This window comes from Portunus trituberculatus, chromosome 17 (genome assembly GCF_017591435.1).
Source record: "Portunus trituberculatus isolate SZX2019 chromosome 17, ASM1759143v1, whole genome shotgun sequence".
Classification (NCBI taxonomy): Eukaryota; Metazoa; Arthropoda; class Malacostraca; order Decapoda; family Portunidae; genus Portunus; species Portunus trituberculatus.
The window spans coordinates 17,583,051-17,607,199 of record NC_059271.1 but is presented as its reverse complement, the minus strand read 5'-3'; the positions used below and the strand labels follow the sequence as shown (position 1 = coordinate 17,607,199).

Sequence of the window (24,149 nt, the reverse complement as noted above, 5' to 3'; positions counted from 1 at the left end):
AAATAGCATCACTCGTCGTCGGAGCATTGGTGACGGCTGCCTCGATTGGTGCATGGGAGAAGGAGGAAGAGGAGGAGGAGGAGGAGGAGGAGGAGGAGGAGGAGGAGGAGGAGGATTTGGTGGTGGTGGTGGTGGTAGTAGTGGTGCTGGTGAAGAACAATTACAAAGGATTACAGGGAATCATAAAAGGAATACGAGCAACATCAAACCTTGAGCTTCTTGTCAGACTTCTGGATTTCACTATTCTACAATGATCACTAGCAATGGATAAAGGACAGCATAGTGGAAGGATTCTTCCTACACCCCAATTTCTCCAGCCGAAAGGAGGAGGAGGAGGATGGAGAATAGAAAGGAAGGCTAAAGAATACAAACAGCAACACCCATTCAGCTCCTTCATAGGTTCTTTGTATAACTTTCCAACACTAAACTACTAATGGAAGGAAAGAACAACAAAGTAGAAGGAGGCGACGAAGGATGAAAAGTTTCCTGACACTCTCTCTCTATAGAACCTGAGAAGTGATCGATTCTAGACAGATCAGAATAATTGGTATTGAACGAGCACGCAAAAACCCAACGAAGTGAGGGAGGTGATGCCGGCTGTGCTCGACTTCTGACAGCGACTGTATTGGGTCCTTTGCTTTCACGTGGCGAAAACCTAGTTGTGAAGTTCGTTGCGGTGCTTCTCTCTCTATATCGCTGTTCCTTCGTACTCTAGGGTGAAGAGAGAGAGAGAGAGAGAGAGAGAGAGAATTTCCATTTTGTTTACTCTACTCATAATGAAAACTCTGTTGAAAAACTCGAATAACTCCAGTATAGGTGTTAGAAGTGGTATTGATAAGACACCGACACGTTTAAGAGTAAGGTCTCAGGGTTCAGGGTCAGCAGGCGTGAGTAACGAGGCATGTTTTTCACACGATTCAACACGTGCGGGACATCAGGACTTCCGATGGAGGCATTCGACCATCGATGAGACACAGACACTTTTGACAAGAGGCTCGCAAGGTTGGCATGTGGAAACAACGAGGCACTTCCTCCACATGACTCAGCACGTGCGATATACAGAGACACTAATGAAAATCCTTGTAACTTCCAGGGAAGGTTTTAAACATGGTACATATAAGATACAAACACATTTGAGAATAGGAGAATAGAGTTCCAGGATCTGCAGGAGGGATGAATGAGGAGACTTCCATCACATGATACAGCACGTGTGGGATATGAAAACGCTATTTGAAACTAATAAATCCCAGTGAAGGCGTTAAATGTGGTGCAGACTACAGATAAAACGATGACACACGTTTGGAAATATGCTCATGTATAGTTAACGATATCTTTCTTACACATGATTCAACGCTTAGTGGACATAAAAACGCTATTGAAAAGCCCTAGTATCTTCCAACGGAGGTCTTATGCAGGTTACAGACTACAGATGAAACAAGACAACAGACACGTTTAATAACCATCTTCCAGGGTCAGTATATAGGCGGGAGAAATGACGAGACTACTTCCACTTGACTCAATATGCGCGGAATATGAAAACATTATTGAAAAACGCCAATATTCTCCAATGGTATAGTGTTGAATATGATGCAGATAAAAAACAGTCACGCTTAAGAAGAGACTGAACTCCCAGGGTCAGGACTCGGCACACTGGAGTAACGTGCACTTTTCTACGTACTGGGCTCAACACGTGCGGTCGGCGAAGTAAAGGCGCAGTCCGGAACATGTGCCGGAAGCTTTGCCACTGTAACACGAGGGATGATAGAGGAAGGTCACGCGTCAACACCTTCCAGTGGTCCGAGATAACTTAATCATCAAAGAAAGAGAGAGAGAGAGAGAGAGAGAGAGAGAGAGAGAGAGAGAGAGAGAGAGAGAGAGAGAGAGAGAGAGAGAGAGAGAGAGAGAGAGAGAGAGAGAGAGAGAGAGAGAGACACAGAGAGTCATAATTATTACGATATTTCTAAGTTAGTGTCATAAACAGATGAGGAGAGGAGGAGGAGTTTTAGATGTTGTTGTTATTGTTGTTGTTGTTGTTGTTATTGTTGTTGTTGTTGTTGTTGTTGTTGTTGTTGTTGTTGTTGTTGAGGTGGTGTTGTCGTCGTCGATATTAGTGATGGTGGTGTAAAATCAGTAATAGTAGTAGTAGTAGTAGTAGTAGTAGTAGTAGTAGTAGTAGTAGTAGTAGTAGTGGTGGTAGTAGTAGTAGTAGTAGTAGTAGTAGTAGTAGTAGTAGTAGTAGTAGTATTAGTAGTAATATTAGTTAGTTTATTATTTATTGTTGTTGTTGTTGTTGTTGTTGTTGTTGTTGTTGTTATTGTTGTCGAAATAGGAGTAATGGTATTTGTTAAATAAAGTAGTAGCTTTTGTTGTTGTTGTTATTGTTGTTGTGTTATTGTTGTTTTTATTGTTCTTGTTGCTCTTTGTTGTTGTTGTTGTTGTTGTTGGTGATGGTGGTGGTGGTGGTGGTTGATGTGTTGGTCTATATTTTAAACGGTCGTCGTCGTAATTTTTTTTTTTTTCTAATACTCGTAATATCCCTACGAACCCACAGATATCAATGGGAGGGGAGTGTAGTATCTTCTTGCACAGTGTCTTACGAAACACTTACCTGGCAAGGCAGCGAAGGTCCTTGGGCGTTTCACAAGGAAGCATTAAGACAACCACTTCCTTCTTCACCGTCATAAAAAACTGCCTTGTGTGTCTCTTTGAAGCTGCCTTGCGTAGGTCATCTGCCTCTCTGTAGTCTCCTCAGCTGCCATGTGCTTCTGTTATTACGTACCAGAGTGAGTGAGATAGTGAAGGCCATCTCCCTTTGCAGTCTTACTTTCTATGGGTAGATGTTATTACGCACCAAGGAGTGAGTGAGAACCCCTGCGATGCACCACAACAGATACATATACGGAAGACACTAGGGAATAATGACCTATCCTGAACAATGAGCTGTCGGCAGGAAAAGGAAAAACCACTTCATTCTGAAAGCGTGAGGAGAATTAATATATATATATATATATATATATATATATATATATATATATATATATATATATATATATATATATATATATATATATATATATAATATCTATTACGTGTCATTCAACTCTCATCAGTCTGAAAAATTAATAAAAGATGTGTTCTTTATAAGATTATTGCTTGCAGCGTAGTGAATTCCTGTGATAAGGTGTGTCATGTTCGTTGCTTCATTTCCATTATATTATGAGTTGAAATGTCAGAAAGGCGGGGAGGAAAAAAGACGCCTCGCTAGATTACTGATGGCTAACTTTTATTTGTATGTTTTTTCTCTTTTTTTTTTTTCTTTAGCTGAGGAAGGGGAAATTCACCGGATATTCTCTCTCTCTCTCTCTCTCTCTCTCTCTCTCTCTCTCTCTCTCTCTCTCTCTCTCTCTCTCTCTCTCTCTCTCTCTCTCTCTCTCTCTCTCTCTCTCTCTCTCTCTCTCTCTCTCTCTCTCTCTCTCTCTCTCTCTCTCTCTCTCTCTCTCTCTCTCTCTCTCTCTCTCTCTCTCTCTCTCTCTCTCTCTCTCTCTCTCTCTCTCTCTCTCTCTCTCTCTCTCTCTCTCTCTCTCTCTCTCTCTCTCTCTCTCTCTCTCTCTCTCTCTCTCTCTCTCTCTCTCTCTCTCTCTCTCTCTCTCTCTCTCTCTCTCTCTCTCTCTCTCTCTCTCTCTCTCTCTCTCTCTCTCTCTCTCTCTCTCTCTCTCTCTCTCTCTCTCTCTCTCTCTCTCTCTCTCTCTCTCTCTCTCTCTCTCTCTCTCTCTCTCTCTCTCTCTCTCTCTCTCTCTCTCTCTCTCTCTCTCTCTCTCTCTCTCTCTCTCTCTCTCTCTCTCTCTCTCTCTCTCTCTCTCTCTCTCTCTCTCTCTCTCTCTCTCTCTCTCTCTCTCTCTCTCTCTCTCTCTCTCTCTCTCTCTCTCTCTCTCTCTCTCTCTCTCTCTCTCTCTCTCTCTCTCTCTCTCTCTCTCTCTCTCTCTCTCTCTCTCTCTCTCTCTCTCTCTCTCTCTCTCTCTCTCTCTCTCTCTCTCTCTCTCTCTCTCTCTCTCTCTCTCTCTCTCTCTCTCTCTCTCTCTCTCTCTCTCTCTCTCTCTCTCTCTCTCTCTCTCTCTCTCTCTCTCTCTCTCTCTCTCTCTCTCTCTCTCTCTCTCTCTCTCTCTCTCTCTCTCTCTCTCTCTCTCTCTCTCTCTCTCTCTCTCTCTCTCTCTCTCTCTCTCTCTCTCTCTCTCTCTCTCTCTCTCTCTCTCTCTCTCTCTCTCTCTCTCTCTCTCTCTCTCTCTCTCTCTCTCTCTCTCTCTCTCTCTCTCTCTCTCTCTCTCTCTCTCTCTCTCTCTCTCTCTCTCTCTCTCTCTCTCTCTCTCTCTCTCTCTCTCTCTCTCTCTCTCTCTCTCTCTCTCTCTCTCTCTCTCTCTCTCTCTCTCTCTCTCTCTCTCTCTCTCTCTCTCTCTCATTTGATCATGCACAGGTTCTTTCACTGCGATATAGTACAAGAGTTCACAGCACCAGGGGCCTTTGTAAAAACCTGTAAGAGAGAGGACGGCTCCGAGGATAATAGTGTTTGTTTTTTTTCGGTATCCAGCCAGTATGGTGTCTGAGGAATATGAAATGAAGGAGAGGTATTGTTGTGCACTAATCCTTTCACTGCGATACACGAAAATCGACAACACTAAACGCGAAGTGTATTTTTTCTTTTTACACTTACCTTCAAGAAAGAAAAAGGATTACAAGTTTAGTTTGCTGTTGTTATTGTTGTTATTGGTGGTGGTGGTGGTGTCGTTGGTGTTTCTTTTTTAATATATATATATATATATATATATATATATATATATATATATATATATATATATATATATATATATATATCCTGTAAAAATACTCAAAGGTCACTGCTAGATAAAACTTGTTGATTTGGGAGTTATGTGCCAAAGGACAGTGGAAAGGATATATAGCAAACATCATGTAGAGGTAACAGCTTCTAATGATGGGCTAGGGTTCAAAGGGCGCTGCCTGATGATGCCCAAGATGCCTGCCTAGTTATCCCTCAGGACACCACCACCACCAACAACAACAACACTAACAGCCTTGGATCAATGCAGCTGGTGTCAGTCGACCTTCAGTGAACAGGCTACGTTGTTTTCGTGGAACTGAAGCCGCAACTGTGTCCTCGTGGCGTACATGACTTCTTTATGTGTGTGTGTGTGTGTGTGTGTGTGTGTGTGTGTGTGTGTGTGTGTGTGTGTGTGTGTGTGTGTGTGTGTGTGTGTGTGTGTGTTGCGTTGCGTTGTGTTATGTTGTGATTTCAATATCCTGCTAATTAGGATCCTTTACTGCCTTACTCTCTCTTCTCCAATTATCTTTTTTACGTGACCGCCACCCAGACTGACTGATGACGTAACTGGTTTTTTTTTTTTTTTGTTTCCCTTCTCTCCAGACATGATCTACCGTGCCACCATGCCTGTCGACGGAGCCAAAATCGCCCTGGAGATCCTCGACTTGTCATCTAACCTGGTTAGTTCCCGATCCCACCCTTCATTTGATACTTTAATTGATAGATTGATTGATAGATGGATAGATAGATATTTAGTTTATTGACCATAAGTAGCGTGCATTATTAAAAAGAGATTATCACGAAAGAAACGGTTTAAAAGCTTATGGGGTATAAAAAATAACTTTCTGAGTAAAACTTTACAGGCACATTACAAGACTAATCACAAGTTGAGTAACCTGTCTCACTCACGTCCACTGTAGCGTTTGACCTCAACCTTTATTATGTCCTATGATTTGCTGATATGATATGCAAATTGATATTATGTCTTCATAAAGGCAAATGTCAATGGATCAGAGGACAAGAATGAGGAAGGACACTAACCACAGTGGACGTGAAAGAATGTTGCAGTTTGCTCAGCTTGTGGCCATGACTGTACACACTAAGAGATTCACACATGCCGGTTATCTAGTCAAGTCGAGTGTGTCGTCAACACATGACAACGAAAATGTAAAGAATGAGGAACGACACTAAGCACAGTAGAATTCAATGAATGCTACTGCTTGATTAGCTTCTGACCATGACTGCACGCACTAACAGACACACAAACTTGTTATCCAACCAACCACGCACATGAAACGAAAGTAAAGAATGAGGAAGAACACAAAGTACAATAGAAGCGAATGTAGTTTACTCGACTGACTGCACAGACTAAGAGATTCATACATACCGGTTATCTAGCCAAGCCAATCCCGTCTTAAATACACATGACTACAAAAAATATAAAGAATGAGAAAAGAACATTAAGAACTGTACAAGTGAATATGATTTGATAGTTTCGTGACCTAACTACACAAAATACTAAGCGAATCACACGTCCCGGTTATCTAGCCAAGCACGTCCTAGATACACTTAACAACGTAAATGTATTGTAAGTGAATGGTGCAGCTGGTGGACTTTTGATGTGTTGCCTGCACAGACTAAGGGATTCATACGGTTATCTAGCCAACGACATTCTAAACAATTGAGAACTCAATTATATCTTGAGTAACATCTTAAAAGTAAAAACATTAATAAAAGGCTAACAACTACAGCTGCTCGTGTGTAGAAATATATAGATTGTGTGTAGAAATATATAGATTGTAAAGACAGAGAAAGGTCGAGTTTGTGATGATCTATCTCATTATTCCTTTCCATATTTCGTTGCCTCTTTCATGCACTTTTCTTCGAGCTGTCATGAATTTCAGCTTAGTTGGGTTTATTTTTCCAAGCAGTCTTTAGTTAATGAAGGAATTCTGAGTCTCTCTCTCTCTCTCTCTCTCTCTCTCTCTCTCTCTCTCTCTCTCTCTCTCTCTCTCTCTCTCTCTCTCTCTCTCTCTCTCTCTCTCTCTCTCTCTCTCTCTCTCTCTCTCTCTCTCTCTCTGTGTGTGTGTGTGTGTGTGTGTGTGTGTGTGTGTGTGTGTGTGTGTGTGTGTGTGTGTGTGTTGTGTTTAATTCACCTCGGTCGTCTGCTGGTCACCAAGCCAGTCTTCCCCATTACGGAGCGAGCTCAGAGCTCATAGACCGATCTTCGGGTAGGACTGTGTGTGTGTGTGTGTGTGTGTGTGTGTGTGTGTGTGTGTGTGTGTGTGTGTGTGTGTGTGTGTGTGTAATTCACTGTTTGATCTGCTGCAGTCTCTGACGAGACAGCCAGACGTTACCCTACGGAACGAGCTCAGAGCTCATTATTTCCGATCTTGGGATAGGTCTGAGACCAGGCACACACCACACACCGGGACAACAAGGTCACAACTCCTCGATTTACATCACGTACCTACTCACTGCTAGGTGAACAGGGGTTACACGTGAAAGGAGACACACCCAAATATCTCCACCCGGCCGGGGAATCGAACACCGGTCATCTGGCTTGTGTGTGTGTGTGTGTGTGTGTGTGTGTGTGTGTGTGTGTGTGTTGTTTCGCTTAGTTTATTAAATCTCTGATTGCTGGCTTTCTCTGTATGTGTGTTTGTGTGTGTGTGTGTGTGTGTGTGTGTGTGTGTGTGTGTGTGTGTGTGTGTGTGTGTGTGTGTGTGTGTGTGTGTGTGTGTGTGTGTGTGTGTGTGTGTGTGTGTGTGTGTGTGTGTGTGTGTGTGTGTATTTACCTTGTTGTATTTACCTAGTTGTAGTTTTACAGGGCCTGGGCTTTATGCTCGTGTGGCCCCGTCTCCATATCTACACTTATCCAATTTTTTTCTTTAAAACTATGTACACTCTTTGTTGACACTACTTCCTCACTCAAATAATTCCAAGTCTCAACACATCTTTGCTGGAAATCATATTTTTTAACAGCTCTCAGACATCTTCCCTTCCTCAGTGTTTTTACTATGCGATCTTGTGCTTCGAATGTCATATTCTTCTCTCAGGATCTGTTTCTCATTATCCACTTGAACTATTCCGTTAATCAATTTATAAACTTGTATCAAATCCCCTCTCTCCCTTCTCTGTTTCAGGTTTGGTAGATCCATAGCCTTTAGTCTCTCCCCATATGTCATCCCTTCAAATTCTGTGTGTGTGTGTGTGTGTGTGTGTGTGTGTGTGTGTGTGTGTGTGTGTGTGTGTGTGTATTGTGGTATTATGGATGGATGGTAGTGAATCAGTTACTATCAGTCAAAAATTATGCCTAAGAACACTATTGGTCTCCCGCAGGACGAGGTGGTGGTGCCCCGGGAGACGGTGGCGTGGGCGGAGGCATGGCTGGTGGTATACAGTATCACGTCCCTGGAGTCGTTTCGCGTGTGTGTGCGTGCGGTGGAGGCGGTAACGACAGCGTGCGGCGGAGACCAGCCCAACCCGCCCGTCCTCATTATGGCCAACAAGAAGGACCTGGAGCACATACGAGAGGTGAGACGAAAGAGAAATAGAGAATGAAGTGAAGTTGATTCGAAAAAAAGTTTCTTTATTGGCACTGCAACAATGAACCCCTTCAGTATTGGAACGCTTTTTTTACCTTGAGTTTGGGGTGTGATTAGACGATTTTATTTACATTACGAAGAGTCTATGGAGGTCAGAAGATTAAAGGCCAGAGCCTGCACTGTTTTTATCCCCACATAAATTTCTCAAGCTGTATAAAATCACCTAATAGTAAGCAAAATAAATAAGAAAACGCGTCATGGTAGTGAAGGTTATTAAGGTCATCTGGCACCGGTTTATGTTACTGGATGAAGACACTAGGAATGTCGAAATGAAAGGTAAAGCAAAAAATAACAAGAATAAGGTACACTTCAAATTTTAAAAGAGTAGAAAAATCTAAAGACTAAAAAAATACAAATTATGCAGGAGAGAGAGAGAGAGAGAGAGAGAGAGAGAGAGAGAGAGAGAGAGAGAGAGAGAGAGAGAGAGAGAGAAACATATTGTTGTTCATGAAGGTGAGACTTTTTTCTTTTCCTTTTTTTTTTTTTTTGTATACACATACGACTTTTCTATCTTTCAATAAATTCTCTTTACCTTGAATCCCGATGTGTGTATGTGTGTGTGTGTGTGTGTGTGTGTGTGTGTGTGTGTGTGTGTGTGTGTGTGTGTGTGTGTGTGTTTCTCTTTCCCTCGTTTCTCTACATTCAATTAATGCAGTCAAATATTTGTTTCATTCCCACCTTCCTCCTCATCCTCGAGTACGTTCTTTGTTTATTTTCATCTGCTTATTTTGGTCGCTCGGATCCTTTCTGCGCAGGAACGCCAAAGATGAGGCCACTCGCGCTGGGGGTGAGAAGGATTCGTTATCTTGCGTTTATGCTTTCTTTTTTTTTTTTTAAGTAACTTGATTAGATAGTTAATTTGTCATTTATTTACCAGTCAGTTGATAGTTTCTTATTCATCAGCTACATACTCAGTTCAGCTTCCTTTTCATAATTCCCTGTTTCCCTTGTTTTTCATAGCATTGACTGACAGAATTATTGTTATTGTGATCGGTGATTATACTGTTGTTAATGTTTTTGTTCCTCTTGGTTGCTACTATTGTTGTTTTTGTTGTTGGTGGTGGTGGTGATGTTTTAAAGAAACGTAATTGGAATTTTCGGTTTTATTTTTTGGTCAGTATTTCATAACGACCGTCAAATGCTGCTTCGCTTGTAATTAGCAGAAGAAGAGCACAACTAATCCTGGCGGCGGGCGGGCGAGCTGGCGGGCGAGCAACATTGTGCTTGGTCTTAATCTCCAAGCGCTCGCTGCACGTCACTGGTTATAAATACGTCCTCCACACTCTGTCGGACTTTATGCAGCGCCCTGTCTCCCTCAGCACGCGTGACACAGCCCGGTGAAAGGCGACTCATGCGCGACACGTAGATTCTTCACGGGAACACACGAAATTAACCTTGGTATCATGCCTTGGGGTGTTTGCGAAAGTGCTGTCCTTGTGTTTTTATGCATTCGATGGTGGTGGAGTAGCGTCACCTGCTGAGCTAAGATATGTCTTGACCATAGCTGAGGGGCGGGTGAGGAGAGCCTGCTAAGAGGGGGAAGGTTTATTTCGAAATGTAAGGGGGAAAGAAAGAGGCGTAAAGGAAAGGGAAAAGAAGAGAAAAGATGCGAAGTGGGAGTAGAATAGAGCACATTTGGAGGAAGAAAGAACAAAATCGATTAATTTTAACTTTATGGAGGTCATGTAACAACAACAACTACTACTACTACTACTAATATTAATACTGATACTAATATTAAAAATTCGCCACCACTTCAAGAACATTACTTTCCATCAAACCCCTAAATTACCAAGAAAAATCAGTTATTTTTGTCTCCTTTCTGGTGTTTTGTGTCCACTCCTAGAAATACCCGCGTCACGGTGCCTCGCCCCTTAGGAAACATTGCGATAGGAACCTGCCATTAAGGGGAAGAGGGAGGCAAGAGAGACAGATTAGGAGGAACAGAAAAGGAGGGAGGGAGGGAAGGTTTCATTGCCAAGAGCGGGACTTGTGCCAAAGATGAGACTTGTTGGTACTGAGAATGCTTGTGTGTGTGTGTGTGTGTGTGTGTGTGTGTGTGTGTGTGTGTGTGTGTGTGTGTGTAATTCACCTCGGTCGTCTGCTGGTCACCCAGCCAGTCATCCCCATTACGGAGCGAGCTCAGAGCTTATAGACCGATCTTCGGTCTATGTGTGTGTATTTACCTAGTTGTATTTACCTAGTTGTAGTTTTACAGGGCCTGGGCTTTATGCTCGTGTGGCCCCGTCTCCATATCTACACTTATCCAATTTTTCTTTAAAACTATTTACACTCTTTGCTGACACCATTTCCTCACTCAAACTGTTCCAAGTCTCAACACATCTTTGCGGGAAACTAAATTTTTTAACATCTCTCAGACATCTTCCCTTCCTCAGTTTCTCACTATGCGATCTTGTGCTTCTAATGTCATATTCTTCTCTCAGGATTAGTTTCTCATTATCCACTTGATCCATTCCGTTAATCAATTTATAAACTTGTATCAGATCCCCTCTCTCCCTTCTCTGTTTCAGGGTTGGTAGATCCATAGCCTTTAGTATCTCCTCATATGTCATCCCTTCAAATTCTGGAACCATTCTTGTAGCCATTTTTTGTAGTCTCTCCAATTTTCTTATGTGTGTGTGTGTGTGTGTGTGTGTGTGTGCGTGTGTGTGTGCGTGTGTGTGTGTGTGTGTAATTCACCACGGTCGTCTGCTGGTCACCCAGCCAGTCTTCCCTATTAAGGAGCGAGCACAGAAATCTTCGGGTAGGACTGAGACCACAACACACTCCACACACCGGGAAAGCGAGGCCACAACCCCTCGAGTTACATCCCGTACCTATTTACTGCTAGGTGAACAGGGGCTACACATTAATTATTAGGCTTGCCCATTTGCCTCGCCGCGCCGGGACTCGAACCCGGCCCTCTCGATTGTGAGTCGAGTGTGCTAACCACTACACTACGCGGTGTGTGTGTGTGTGTGTGTGTGTGTGTGTGTGTGTGTGTGTGTGTGTGTGTATCTTTTAGTACAAGATTATCATATTTAACTTCAAGTTCTTGTGTATATCGTGTGAGCACCCCCACCCCCACACACACACACACACACACACACACACACACACACACACACTCTCTCTAATGCAATCTTTTGACCTATTACTGTAATTGGAAAACTATTTCTGCACACTGATTTCTTTATATCCTGCTAAGTGTCTTACAGAGTTATTCTTACATTGCAACCTTACAACCACCTCCACCCTGGCAGGTTCCGGAGGCTGAGGGCAGGAAGTTGGCAGAGCAGTACGGGTGTCGCTTCGTTGAGGTGTCTGCTGCCGAGATGGTGTCCCAGGTGTGTGTGTGTGTGTGTGTGTGTGTGTGTGTGTGTGTGTGTGTGTGTGTGTGTGTGTGTGTGTGTGTGTGTGTGTGTGTGTGTGTGTGTGTGTGTGTGTGTGTGTGTGTGTGTGTGTGTGTGTGTGTGTGTGTGTGTGTGTGTGTGTGTGTGTGTGTGTGTGTGTGTATGTGTATGAGTGTGTGTGTGTAACTATGAATATGCCGTGCTCAATATTTGCAACACATTTCTACCTCAGCGTCAATGATTTTGGGAGAGGTGTAGTCCATGTCTTTCTCTCCATTGACTCACCTCGTTACTGTGTGTCTTTCTGCAGGTGAATGAGTCCATCGATGGTCTGCTCCGCCAGGTGTCGCAGCATAAGGGACAGACTTCTCCTCGCCTGCGGAAGCTGAGCGTGTCCAAAATGTTCAACCAGCTGATCAACCTGAGCAGCGGCGGAAGCCAAGACCACCGACCCGCCATGCCGCGCATCTCGCTGAGGGACCGCGCCAGGAAGAGAGGTCACATTCGCCACAGTTGAGGCCACACCCCTTGGCGGCAGCGGGCTTTTGTTGGCACTCTAGTGAGGCAGGTCACAGCCTAGAGTGACCCTTCACTTGCGCTTCACCGGAGTCACGCACGTCCCCCCGCAGCGTCCTGCTGTGCTGGGGGGGACTTTCATTCATTTCCCTTCCCTTTGAAAAGAAAGAAACGTTGAATTATATCAACATTGAATACTAATACTCAGCGATCTTCGTTCATTAGAATTTAGAGGAATACACGGAAAGAACTGCTTTGTTTTGCAAATGCAATGGTTCGCGGCCATCGGCACCAAGCCCCGCCGTCAGATCCTCAAGCATATGAACTTCGTTGCGGCTCACTGAATCATGTAGGGGACACCGGCAGCGGCTGTGTTCGAGGCGGTGCTCTCTCTTGGGCCACGCCACTAACCCCCATGTCTGACGTCTCGTCACAGGAGAGTAGTTCTGAGACGAGGACTCATTTTTAGGTGTGGCGGTGGCGTATAGTCGAATCATTATATCGTTTAACTTTGCTAGTTCACAGGTTCGCGTCCGCGCTCCGTACCGCCATTAAGAAGGCATTGCAGGTAGCAAGGCGTGTGAGCTTCGCGGTCTTGCGCTGCGCCGCTCCTTGTCGGCCCTGTGTTGTCTTATGCTCAGTATTTGTAATATGGTTGGCCTTTACCTTCAGCAATCTAATTTTACTACGTAGTTTATTGGTTCCCCGTGCAGTGATCGTCACTACATGTACGTAATTTAGTTTTTACTATTCGTTGGCTGATGTTCAGCCATTAATTGATCTCAGACAGCGTCATCACGCATCATTAGTCACTCCACGCACCAATGTGCCTACAATAGGGCGGCGACGAGGAGCGGCAGGAGCCACGGCCAGCCCGGACTGCCGAGCCTCAAGGCACGCCGTGTTCTGAGGCACGGCAACACTTGCACGACACAACACGACACGACTCGAGCACGACTGTGACAAGGATGTGTTAAGGCGTTCTCAGGCACGCCGGAAGGGCTGAGCACCGGAGACCAGCCCTCCTCCCTCTACTGCTCGGAACGTGTCACGTTCACGATGTATTCCGTACAATGTTTTCTATATATTGAGTTTTATTATTAATTTATTCCACACTGCATTTTTTCGTCTTTATTTCACCGAATTTTTTTAATATTGGTATTGACGAAAATGCCTTAGGCGATCTGTTTTGTGTGTGTGTGTGTGTGTGTGTGTGTGTGTGTGTGTGTGTGTGTCATTGAAAAGCGGCCTGGAGTCGCTGTACTAAAATCAGTCTTACATTCTTACATAGAGTAAAAACCGTGACGAAATGTTTGAGTTGGAGCGAAGCATCGTCCATTCCACCAAACTTGGCACTGCTTCGCACACCTTTTCATAGGAAATCAAGATCAAAAACAAGAAACTGAAGGAAAATGTAAGCTGTCAGGCCTACACGTTTCATTTCCTTCATGTAGCATACCTACTAAATTTCAGCTGTCACCCACATCCATAAATTTATAATCTAAAGCTCACCAATGACTCGACGCTAACAACCTGAGTACTGGGTTTATTCTGCTGGTCACGTGTACATTACGTAATTTGGTTTGTGTTCCATTTGATCTCCCGTAATAATTTCAAAATTACAAAACAGACAAAAAAAACATCGCAAGAATAATTTAGTAAGATTTCTAAGGAATAGTAACACAAGTAGTAGTAATTGTAGTGCTGGTTGTAGTAGTAGTGGTAGTAGTAGTTGTAGTTGTAGTTGTTGTTGTTGTTGTTGTAGTAACAGAAGTATTATAAAATTATTGTTAAGGAAAGATTAATTTATTATCATTAGTGTGTGTGTGTGTGTGTGTGTGTGTGTGTGTGTGTGTGTGTGTGTGTGTGTGTGCGCGCGCATGTGTGTGATTGAGAAAGAGAGAGATCACGTCCACCATTAAAGCCAGGTGCATGTATATTCATTATATCATGAAAGGAATTCATTCATAGCTACATATCCATCCAATCAACGCAGTTTTGTGCGCCATCTCCAAATTTAGATATACGCAGCATGAATTATGTCTCATTTCCAAAAAAACTAATTGTAGGTATATCACGACTCCTACAGAATGTGTCATTTTATACATAAGTCATAGAGAAGAGGAAGGAAGTACACAGTGTTTCGGTTCATGTATGTCATGCTGCCATCATAATCTCATCATCCTACTTTGCAGCCAGTCTATATCGCTTGTGGTATCCGAAGAAAAATGAAGTTTATAAGATTCCTTCGTGTTTTACTTATTCCTCTGTACAACGTCCATAATAGAAAATACAAAACACCTTGTATATACGAATTATCAAATAAGCATGTATTTTCCTCGCGTTATTTGGTGTTAGGGGATTGCTTCGATATGATATATCGACACAGCATAAGAGGTGCTTCGAAGCGCTTGAGTCAACAATCTGGAGGAAGGTGCTTATGAGAGGTTGCCAGTTGTAGATATCCTTTCTTTCATTTCTTGGATACCATCTTTAGTGACAGCTCTGGTGATGAAAAAATAACTAGTTGCAAGGATGGATTTCTCTTGGCGCGTTACACTTTTCTTACTGCCTTTATTTCTCAATCATCAATAGTGGCGTGATTGTATTTTGAAGTTTTGGAAGAAGATACTTTTTAAAAAGGGATTTAATTCTTTCTGAACTCTGAATCTATATCATTTTCAGAATCTTTCTTGTCTTATGGAGTTTATAACACATACTGCTTCACCTATTGGCATCACGTGGACGTCGCCATTACGAAGCCCAACTGGAGAAGTAACCAGCAAGGAAGAATATCCGTTGGGGCATGTAAGTTCATCGAATTACTCCAAAACAAATTTATGTTATCATTAACATTCAAGAATTAAGGTAGTTAGCGGAAAACGCTAGTGTAATACCTTGGGTGGGAAATACATTGGAAAAATAGTTTATTATTCTTTTGTGGCTGCCACACATTCAGGCAGAGATGGAGTGGTCCAGTGGTCAGATCGTGCTTTCATCTAATCTTACCAATCAGACCATGGTATTCAGTGTGTGATTTTTTATTCACTAATACCAATCACACCGGAATGCTTAATACGTTAATATTTTCACCGAATCTCACCAATCAGACCAACTCCTCAACCTTTTCAAGTTTTCTACATTAACTTTGCAACATTCGCGGTCTTAGATCTAATTTTCAATCTGTAGAACACCACCTCTCCTCTGCTAAACCTCATCTTTTTTTCCTCACCGAAACACAGCTGTCTGAGGCTACTGACAGTAGCCTCTCTCAGTTCCCTTCGATTTATCTATCCTCATTTTCGTTCCAAAGCTGGATTTGCGTCTGTGTGCGTAACGACTTAACTTGCTTTCGTGGCCACGCTCTTGAATCTTTCGAGTTCTCCACCATCTGGCTTCGACTCAATAGTTACTCTCTAACTAAATTCATCTGTGCTGTCTGTCTCTCCCCTAACTTCTCTGACTATAGTAAATTCTTTCACTAACTTCTAAAGTGGAGCACATTGTGTCCCTCTATCCTTTCGTAGAGATCTCCATCTTTGGAGATTTCAGTGTTCACCACCAGCTTTGGCTTTCTTGTACCTTCACTGACCATCCTGGTGAACTGGCCTTTAATTTTGCTATCTTCCATGACGTAGAGCAACTGGTGTAACACCTTACTCTTATTCCTGACTGCCTTGGAGATACGCCCAATAATCTTGATATTTTCCTTACCTCTAATCCTGCTTGCATTGGAAAATTTGAGGATGTATGTAAGGAGCTGAATGAGTGAAACCTAGATATGGTAGGAATAACTGAGACGTATTTGAGGGATGCAGTGCAGATGGAAGGGGATGAATACGTGATGATAGGAAAGGGACGCAGAAAACAGGAAAGGTTAGGAGGGGGCGTAGCCCTGCTCCACAGACAAGTGAGAAACCTGAGAGTGGAAGAACTTGATGTAAGAAACAGTGTGGAAAGTGAGCATGTGTAAGCAGCCCGAGTGGAGTATGTGAATGAGTGGTAGATCTGAGAGTAGTAGTGGTAGTGTACATGACAGTGGAAGGTGATAGAGCAGTCAGGGAGAATAGCAGGAAGTATGGTGTATTGAAGAAGATTTTGAGAGAGCATGCTAGGGAGAAAGTGATTGTTATGGGAGATATAAATGCTCATGTAGGTATTTTAGGTGAACAAATGAATAGGAATGGTGAGATGCTTGATGAGTTTGTGAATGAGATGGAGCTGGAGAACCTAAATGAGACCCTGGCAGAAAGACGAGTGATGTGGTGTGCTAGGAACCAGGAGTCTGCAATTGACTATATGCTAGTGAATGGGAAAATGCATTTGATTGTGGACCACATGTGGATCGATGAAGATGGAACGATTGACATTGTCTCGGACCATAACATACTGGTGCTGGAATGTAAGCTGTATGGAAGAGAAGGAAAGAATGCAAACACTAAGGGGAGAAAGTGGAGGTTAAGGGATGTAGGATGGGAGAATTTCCAGGTAGACTTGAGTGAGCGAAGCTGGGAGGATGAACGTTTGAATGGTGTGGATGAGCTGAATGATAGGTTTGTTGAGAATGTAAAGAATGCAGCAGCCAGCCAGATAAGGTATGTGAGAACGGGTGCCAGAAAGCATGCATGTAAGCCATGGTGGAATGATGAAATTAGGGATACCAGGAGAGAGAGAAAAAGACTAAATAGGGTATGCAGGCAACTGAAAAGAGGAGGCATGAGAGTGAGGAGGCCGAAAGTGAGTACCAGAATGCATGGACAGCATATGTGAATCAGCAACGAGTGGCGAAGCGGGAGATAATGAATGCTAAAGCCAGGTGTGAGAGAAAGGTGATTCAGTCCCTGAGAGCTAAAGGTGTGGAAGGTGGCCGAGAATGGTACAGGTTCCTGAGGGGTGAGGGATGCCTGACAGTGAGAATGTGGAGAGCCTGAGGGTGAATGGGGCACTGGTGACAGACAAAGATATGAGAAGGGTGATTAAAGAGTTTTGGGAAGAGATTGGAGGTGTAGGTGAGGTATTTGGTGTGAGAGAAGGATGTGTGATACTGGAAAGGAAGGATGCGGATGAAATGAATAAGAGAATCAGCAGGGAGGAGGTGGAGAAATGTGTCAGAGGGCAGAAAATGTGAAGGCAGCAGAGCCAGATGAGATACCATATGAAATGTGTCAAAATGGAGGGAAAGTTGTGATTGATAGGATGACTGAGTTATTTAACCAGGTGTGGGAAGAGGAAAGAGTACCATGGATGTGGAATGAATGCAAGGTGACTCTGTTGCATAAGGGTGGATATAAGAGCAAGAATGAGTTGAAGAACTATAGACCAATAGCATTATTAAATACAGTTGGGAAAGTCTTTAGTGCAGTGCTGAATGAGAGATTGTACAAATGGATTGAAAGAGCTTGAGTGTTAGGTGAAGAGCAGAATGGTTTCTGGATGGGCAGGAGAGCAGAAGATAAATTGTTTGTGGTGAATGAAATGATTGAGAGAAAGAAGAAGGATGGTAGTAAATTACACTTAGGTTTTCTAGACATAGAGAAGGCATATGATATAGTAAACAGAGAAATGCTTGCTAGAGTCCTAGAAAAGATTGGGTTGAGCACAAAGATAGTTAACATAGTGCAAAGTATTTATGTGGATACAAGAGCAAATTACAGACTAGATGTAGTGACAGACTGGGTGAAGAGTGAGAGAGGAGTTAGGCAGGGTTACATACTGTCACCAACCCTTTTTAGCCTATACACAGAGGAACTTGCTGCCAGAATGACCTCGGTCGCCTGCTGGTCACCCAGCCAGTCTTCCCTTTACAGAACGAGCTCAGAGCTCATAAACATAGACCGATCTTCGGGTAGGACTGAGACCACATCACACACAATACACACCGGGAAAGCGAGGTCACAACCCCTCAAGTTACATCCCGTACCTATTTACTGCTAGGTGAACAGAGGCCACACATTAAGAGGCTTGCCCATTTGCCTCACCGCTTCCCGGGACTCGAACCCGGCCCTCTCGATTGTGAGTCGAGCGTGCTAACCACTACACTACGGGAAGAATTAATGCAGTAGTGAATGTGGGGAATGATAAGATATGTGTGCTCTTGTATGCAGATGACAATGTAATTATGAGTGAATCAGCAGATGAGATTCAAAGCTTGTTGAATGCTGTAGATGGGTATAGGAGAGACTTTGGGGTAAATTTTAGTATTGAGAAGAGCAAGGTGATGATTGTGAATAGATCAAAGGATGAAAGAGGGTCAGTATGGAGACTGGGAGAGAATGAGGTGCAACAGACTGATGAATACAAGTATCTGGGTATATGGATGAGTTCTAATGGCTGTGTGAAGGCAAAGAATGAAAAGATAAGCATGGTAAACCAGTGGGTCGGCCAACTAGGAAGCGCAGCAAGGATGAGAGCTAGTAAATATGATATGCTGCAAGAAGTCTTGAAGAGCGTAGCTGTTCCAAGCATTATGTATGGTATGGATGTGATTGTGTGGAATGAAAATGAACTAGAGAAGTTAGAAGTAGGACAGAATAGAGTGGCAAGAATGGCACTGAATGCACCAAGGTATGCAGTGATAGAAGCTCTGAGGGGAGACATGGGCTGGAGTACTTTTAGAGAGAGTTGTCTGGAAGGTTATGTCGAGTAGATAGTTGTAGAAATTGAGTTTTTGAGGCATTGAACAAAACCAGGTTTTCTCTGCCCCAATCAGAAACAAGTGAAAGATCAGAAGTTAGGCGTCCTATAGCATCTCGCCTTGAGTCATTTAATTGTTGTTGGGTTGGGCGTCTGTTGAACGCTGTTGAATAATGCAGGGTGGTATCATCAGCATAGGAGTGGATAGGGCATTGAGTCAGATTTAGGAGATCATTGATGAATAATAGAAAGAGAGTGGGTGATAGGACAGAACCCTGTGGAACACCACTGTTGATAGTTTTAGGGAAGAACAGTGACCGTCTACTACAGCAGCAATAGAACGATCGGAAAGGAAACTGGAGATGAAGGTACAGAGAGAAGGATAGAATCCGTAGGAGGGTAGTTTAGAAATTAAAGATTTGTGCCAGACTCTATCGAAGGCTTTCGATATGTCAAGGCCGACAGCAAAGGTTTCACCGAAGTCCCTAAAAGAGGATGACCAAGATTCAGTTAGGAAAGTAAGAAGATCACCAGTAGATCTGCCTTTACGGAAACCATACTGGCAATCAGAGAGAAGGTTGTGAGCTGATAGATGCCTCATTATCTTCCTATTAAGGATAGACTCAAAGGCTTTAGAAAGGCAGGAAATCAAAGCTATAGGGCGGTAGTTAGAAGGATTGGAGTGGTCACCTTTTTAGGGACAGGTTGAATGTGAGCAAACTTCCAGCAAGAAGGATAAATAGAAGTAGAGACACAGATGAAAGAGTTTGACCAGGCAGTGAGCGAGTTCGGAAGCACAGTTTTGAGAACAACAGGAGGGACTCCATCCGGACCGTAAGCCTTCCGAGAATCAAGGCCAGAGAGGGCCAGGAAAACGTCTTTATAAAGAATTTTAATTTTAGGGATGAAGTAGTCAGAGGGTGGAGGAGTAGGAGGAATATGCCCAGAATCATCCAAAGTTGAGTTGGTAGCAAAGGTTTGAGCGAAGAGTTCAGCTTTAGAAAAAGAAGAGACAGCTGTAGAGCCATCTGGATGAAGTAAAGGAGGGAAAGACGAAGAAGTAAAGTTGTTAGAGATATTATTGGCTAGATGCCAGAAATCTCGAGAGGAGTTAGAATTGGAAAGACTTTGACATTTTCTATTGATGAAAGAGTTTTTAGTAAGTTGGAGAATAGATTTGGCATGATTACGGGCAGAAATATATAGGGCATGAGTTTCAGCAGTTGGATGGCTACGGAACCGTTTGTGAGCCGCCTCTATCATTGACAGCACGAGAACAAGAAGAGTTAAACCAAGGCTTTTTAGCTTTAGGGTTAGAGAAAGTATGAGGAATGTATAGCTCCATGCCAGAGATAATCACCTCTGTTATGCGCTCGGCACAAAGAGAAGGATCTCTGACATGAAAACAATAATCATCCCAAGGGAAATCAGAATAGTACTGCCTTAGTTCCTTCCACTTATCAGAGTTAAAATGCCAGAAGCACCTCCGCTTAGGCGGGTCCTGAGGCTGCACTGGAGTGATAGAACTGGTAACGGAAATTAGATTGTGGTCGGAGGAGCCCAACGGAGAGGAAAGTTTAACAGAGTAAGCAGAAGGGTTGGAGGTTAGGAAAAGATCAATAACACTCAACTTCCCCTCTCCTCTACATTAAACACACTCGGTCTATCCTTCTCTAAAAATCTAAACTGGAAATTTCACATCTCTACTCTTGCTAAATCAGCTTCCAAGAAGTTAGGTGTCCTATGGCGTCTTCGTCCATTTTTCTCTCCCTCCCAGCTGCTTGCTCTGTACAAGGGCCTTATCCGCCCGTGTATGGAGTATGGCTCTCATGTCTGGGGGGGATCCACACACACAGCTTTACTAAACAAGGTGGAATCTAAAGCTTTTCGTCTTATCAACTCTTCTCCTCTAACTGACTGTCTTGATTCTTTAAGTCACCGCCGCAATGTTGCATCTTTATCTGTCTTCTACCGCTGTTTTCATGCTGTCTGCTCTTCTGAACTTGCTAACTGCATGCCTTCCCCTCCTGCGGCCTCGCTGCACAAGACTCTCTACTTCTTCTCATCCCTATTCTGTCCATCTTCCTAATGCAAGAGTTAACCAGTATCTTCACTCCTTCATTCCCTACACTGGTAAACTCTGGAACTCTCTACCTGTGTCTGTATTTCCACCTGCCTATGACTTAAACTCTTTCAAAAGAGGAGTGTCAAGACACCTCTTACGTTAACTGGACCCTCCTTTTAGATTTTTTTTGTTTTTTCTCTTTCTACTTTCTTCTTAACAGGGCCTGGCAACCAGCGGGATTTTTTTTTTTCCAACACTTTGTTTGCCCTTGGCCAGTGCCCTTGTAATGTAAAAAAAAAAAAAAAAAATATAAAGGCATTGCTGAGGTACAAGGCTAGATTAGAGCAAATGGACAATGCAAGACTAGTGAGAAAGGTGTTTCTATGGAATGTTAGGAGTAACAGGTGGGGGGAAGAAGTGTGTCAAGATGGCAATCAAGAGTGGCTTGGAAACTAGTTGGGCTTTTCAGCGGATTGAGGGGAGGCATGTTGAGAGTGACTGGAGCATGGTTATTAGAAATGGGGAAGGCAAAGAGTGGGATGTAAGAAAAATGGATGAGTGAGACTGACAGAGCAGTGAAACATGTGGGATTGAGTGAATGGAAGAATAAGATGGAACAAAAGAGTGCTTTGGAGTGGTACAGAGAGAAAGAGGCTGCAGTGTATGAAAAGTGGTATGAGGGAAGCCTGGGTGGTGATCTCTTCTAAGCAAGGGTACAGTGTATGGATGTGAATGCAAAGAATTACAGATGGTCTGAGTCCCGCAGCAAGGTGTGCCAGATGTGTGACATGGAAGAGGATAAGACAGTGGAACATGTGGTGCTGGAGTGTGTGAAGTATGCCAGAGATGGGAATGAAATGATGCAAGTGGTGCTGAGGGAATTGGGGAATGCCAGAGTGGAGATGACAGGAAGGGAATGGCTGGTGTTGCTGCTGGGACTGTGTGGAGACACGAATGACAGGATGATTAAAGCTGCGAAGGAATTCCTGGAGAAAATGTGGCATGCTAGACATATGAATCAATAAGGTGAATTTTGGTGATTGTTTTTCTGTTTGTCGTTTTTCTCTTTTTTCCTTATAGGAGTGGCTGTTACAAAGGCCTGACTCAGGAGCAGTCCCGGGTCACCTGTAACATCAAGATCAAGATATGCTGTTACCCTAGCTATCTTCTCCGTTTGGCTCCTCCAATCACAATCTCATTTCTATATCTTATCCTGTCCTATTTCTCCAATCCCTCCTCAGGATCTGCCAAGGCTGAGGTACCTTTGGCATTTTGCCTCTGCTAGTTGGGGGGACCTGAGGAGCTATTATGCTGATTTTCCCTGGAATGATTACTGTTTCCGTGTCAGAGACCCATCTCTGTGTGCTGAATGTATAACAGAAGTGATACTGTTTGGCATGGAGCTGTACATTCCTCATTCTTTTCTTAACCTATACCTTCCAAACCTTGGTTTAACAAAGCCACCATGCTATACATAATAGAGAGATTGCCCACAAAAGGTAATTGAGCCTTCCATCTCCTGAATCTCATACACTTTGTTTCTGCCCAGAATCATGCCAAGTCTGTTCTTTAACTTGCCAAACACTCCTTCATAAATAGAAAATGTCAAAATCTTTCAAACTCTAACTCCCTTCATGACTTCTGGCATCTTGCCAAAAAAAAATCTCAAATAACTTTACTTCTTCATCTTTCCTCCTTTATTTCATTTTGATGGCACCACTACCACCTCATCTGTTTCTAAAGCTCAACTCTTCTCTCAAACCTTTGCTAACAACTCCACCTTGGATGATTCTGTGCTTGTCCCTCTCTCTCCTCCTCCCTCTGACTATTTCATGCCTTCAGTCAAAGTTCTTTGTAATGATGTTTTCCATGCCCTTGCTGGACTAAACTCTCAGAAGACTTATGGACCTGATGAGGTCCATACTGTTCTCAAAAACCATGCATCTGTGCTTGCACCTTGCTTGGCCAAACTCTTTCAACTATGTCTATCGACTTCTGTCTTTCATTCTTGCTGGAAATTTGCTTACATTCAGCATGTTCCTAAAAAGGATGACCATTCTATTCCCTCAAGGTATCGTTCTATAGCATTAATATCTTACTTATCCAAAGTTTGTGAATCTATCCTCAATAGGAACATTATTAAACATCTATCATCTGATCACTAGTATGGCTTCTATCAAAGTCACTCTACTGGTGATCTAGCTTTCCTTACTGAGTCTTGGTCATCCTCTTTTAGAGATTTCAGTGAAGCTTTTGCCGTCATCTTAGACCTATCAAAAATTTTTAATAGAGTCTGGCACAAAGCTTTGATTTCAAAACTGCCCTCCTGCAGTTTCTATTCTTCTCTCTGCAACTTTATTGCAGCCGTGGTAGGCAGCCACTGTTCTTCTCATAAATCTATTAACAGTTGTGTTCCATTTGTCCTGTTACCCAGTCTCTTTCTGTTATTCAGTAATGACCTTTTTAACCAAACTTTTTACCTTATCCACTCCTATACTGATGATATCACCCTACATCTTTCCATGTCCTTTCAGAGACGACCAGCTCTTCAGTAAGTCAGCAGATCATGCAGGCATGCCACAAAATGCCTGACTTTTGATCTTTCTAAGATTTCTGATTGGGGCAGAGAAAACTTAGTAGTGTTCAATGCCTCAAAAACTCAAATCCTCCATCTATCAACTCGACACAACCTTCTAGACAAATATCCCCTCTTCTTCAATGACGCTCAACTGTCTCCCTCTTCTACGCTGATTATCCTCAGTCTATCCTTTACTCATAATATTAACTGGACACTTCATATTTCATCTCTTGCTAAAACAGCTTGTATGAAGTTAGGTGTTCTGAGGTGTCTCCATCAGTTTTTCTTACCCCTCCAACTGTTAACTCTGTACAAGTGCCTTATCCATCCTGGTATGGAGTACTCTTCACATGTTTTGGGGGTTCCACTCACAATTTTATAAGACAGGATAGAATAAAAAGCTTTTTGTCTCATCAACTCCCCTCCTCTGACTGACTGACTGACTCTTCAGCCTCTTTCTCACCATCAAAATGTTGCATCTCTTTCTATCTTTCATCACAGTTTTCACACTAACTGCTCTTATGATCTTGCTAACTGCATGCCTCCCCTTCCTCCTGTGGTCTCT

At 43.1% G+C, this 24,149-nt stretch overlaps 1 protein-coding gene across 6 annotated transcripts in view; it reads left to right on the top strand.

Annotated features, from left to right (window-relative positions):
- Positions 1-14,554, top strand: part of LOC123504703 (ras-related and estrogen-regulated growth inhibitor-like protein) — a 47,510-nt gene extending 32,956 nt beyond the window's left edge. For all 6 annotated transcript variants that reach the window (XM_045255443.1, XM_045255442.1, XM_045255444.1 and 3 more), the window contains 4 exons: positions 5,435-5,511; positions 8,174-8,368; positions 11,703-11,786; positions 12,103-14,554. In XM_045255443.1, the coding sequence (XP_045111378.1) occupies positions 5,435-5,511; positions 8,174-8,368; positions 11,703-11,786; positions 12,103-12,309 (563 nt within the window). In that variant the 3' untranslated portion in view covers positions 12,310-14,554. The remainder of the gene's footprint in view (positions 1-5,434; positions 5,512-8,173; positions 8,369-11,702; positions 11,787-12,102) is intronic.
- The last annotated feature ends 9,595 nt before the right edge of the window (positions 14,555-24,149 follow it).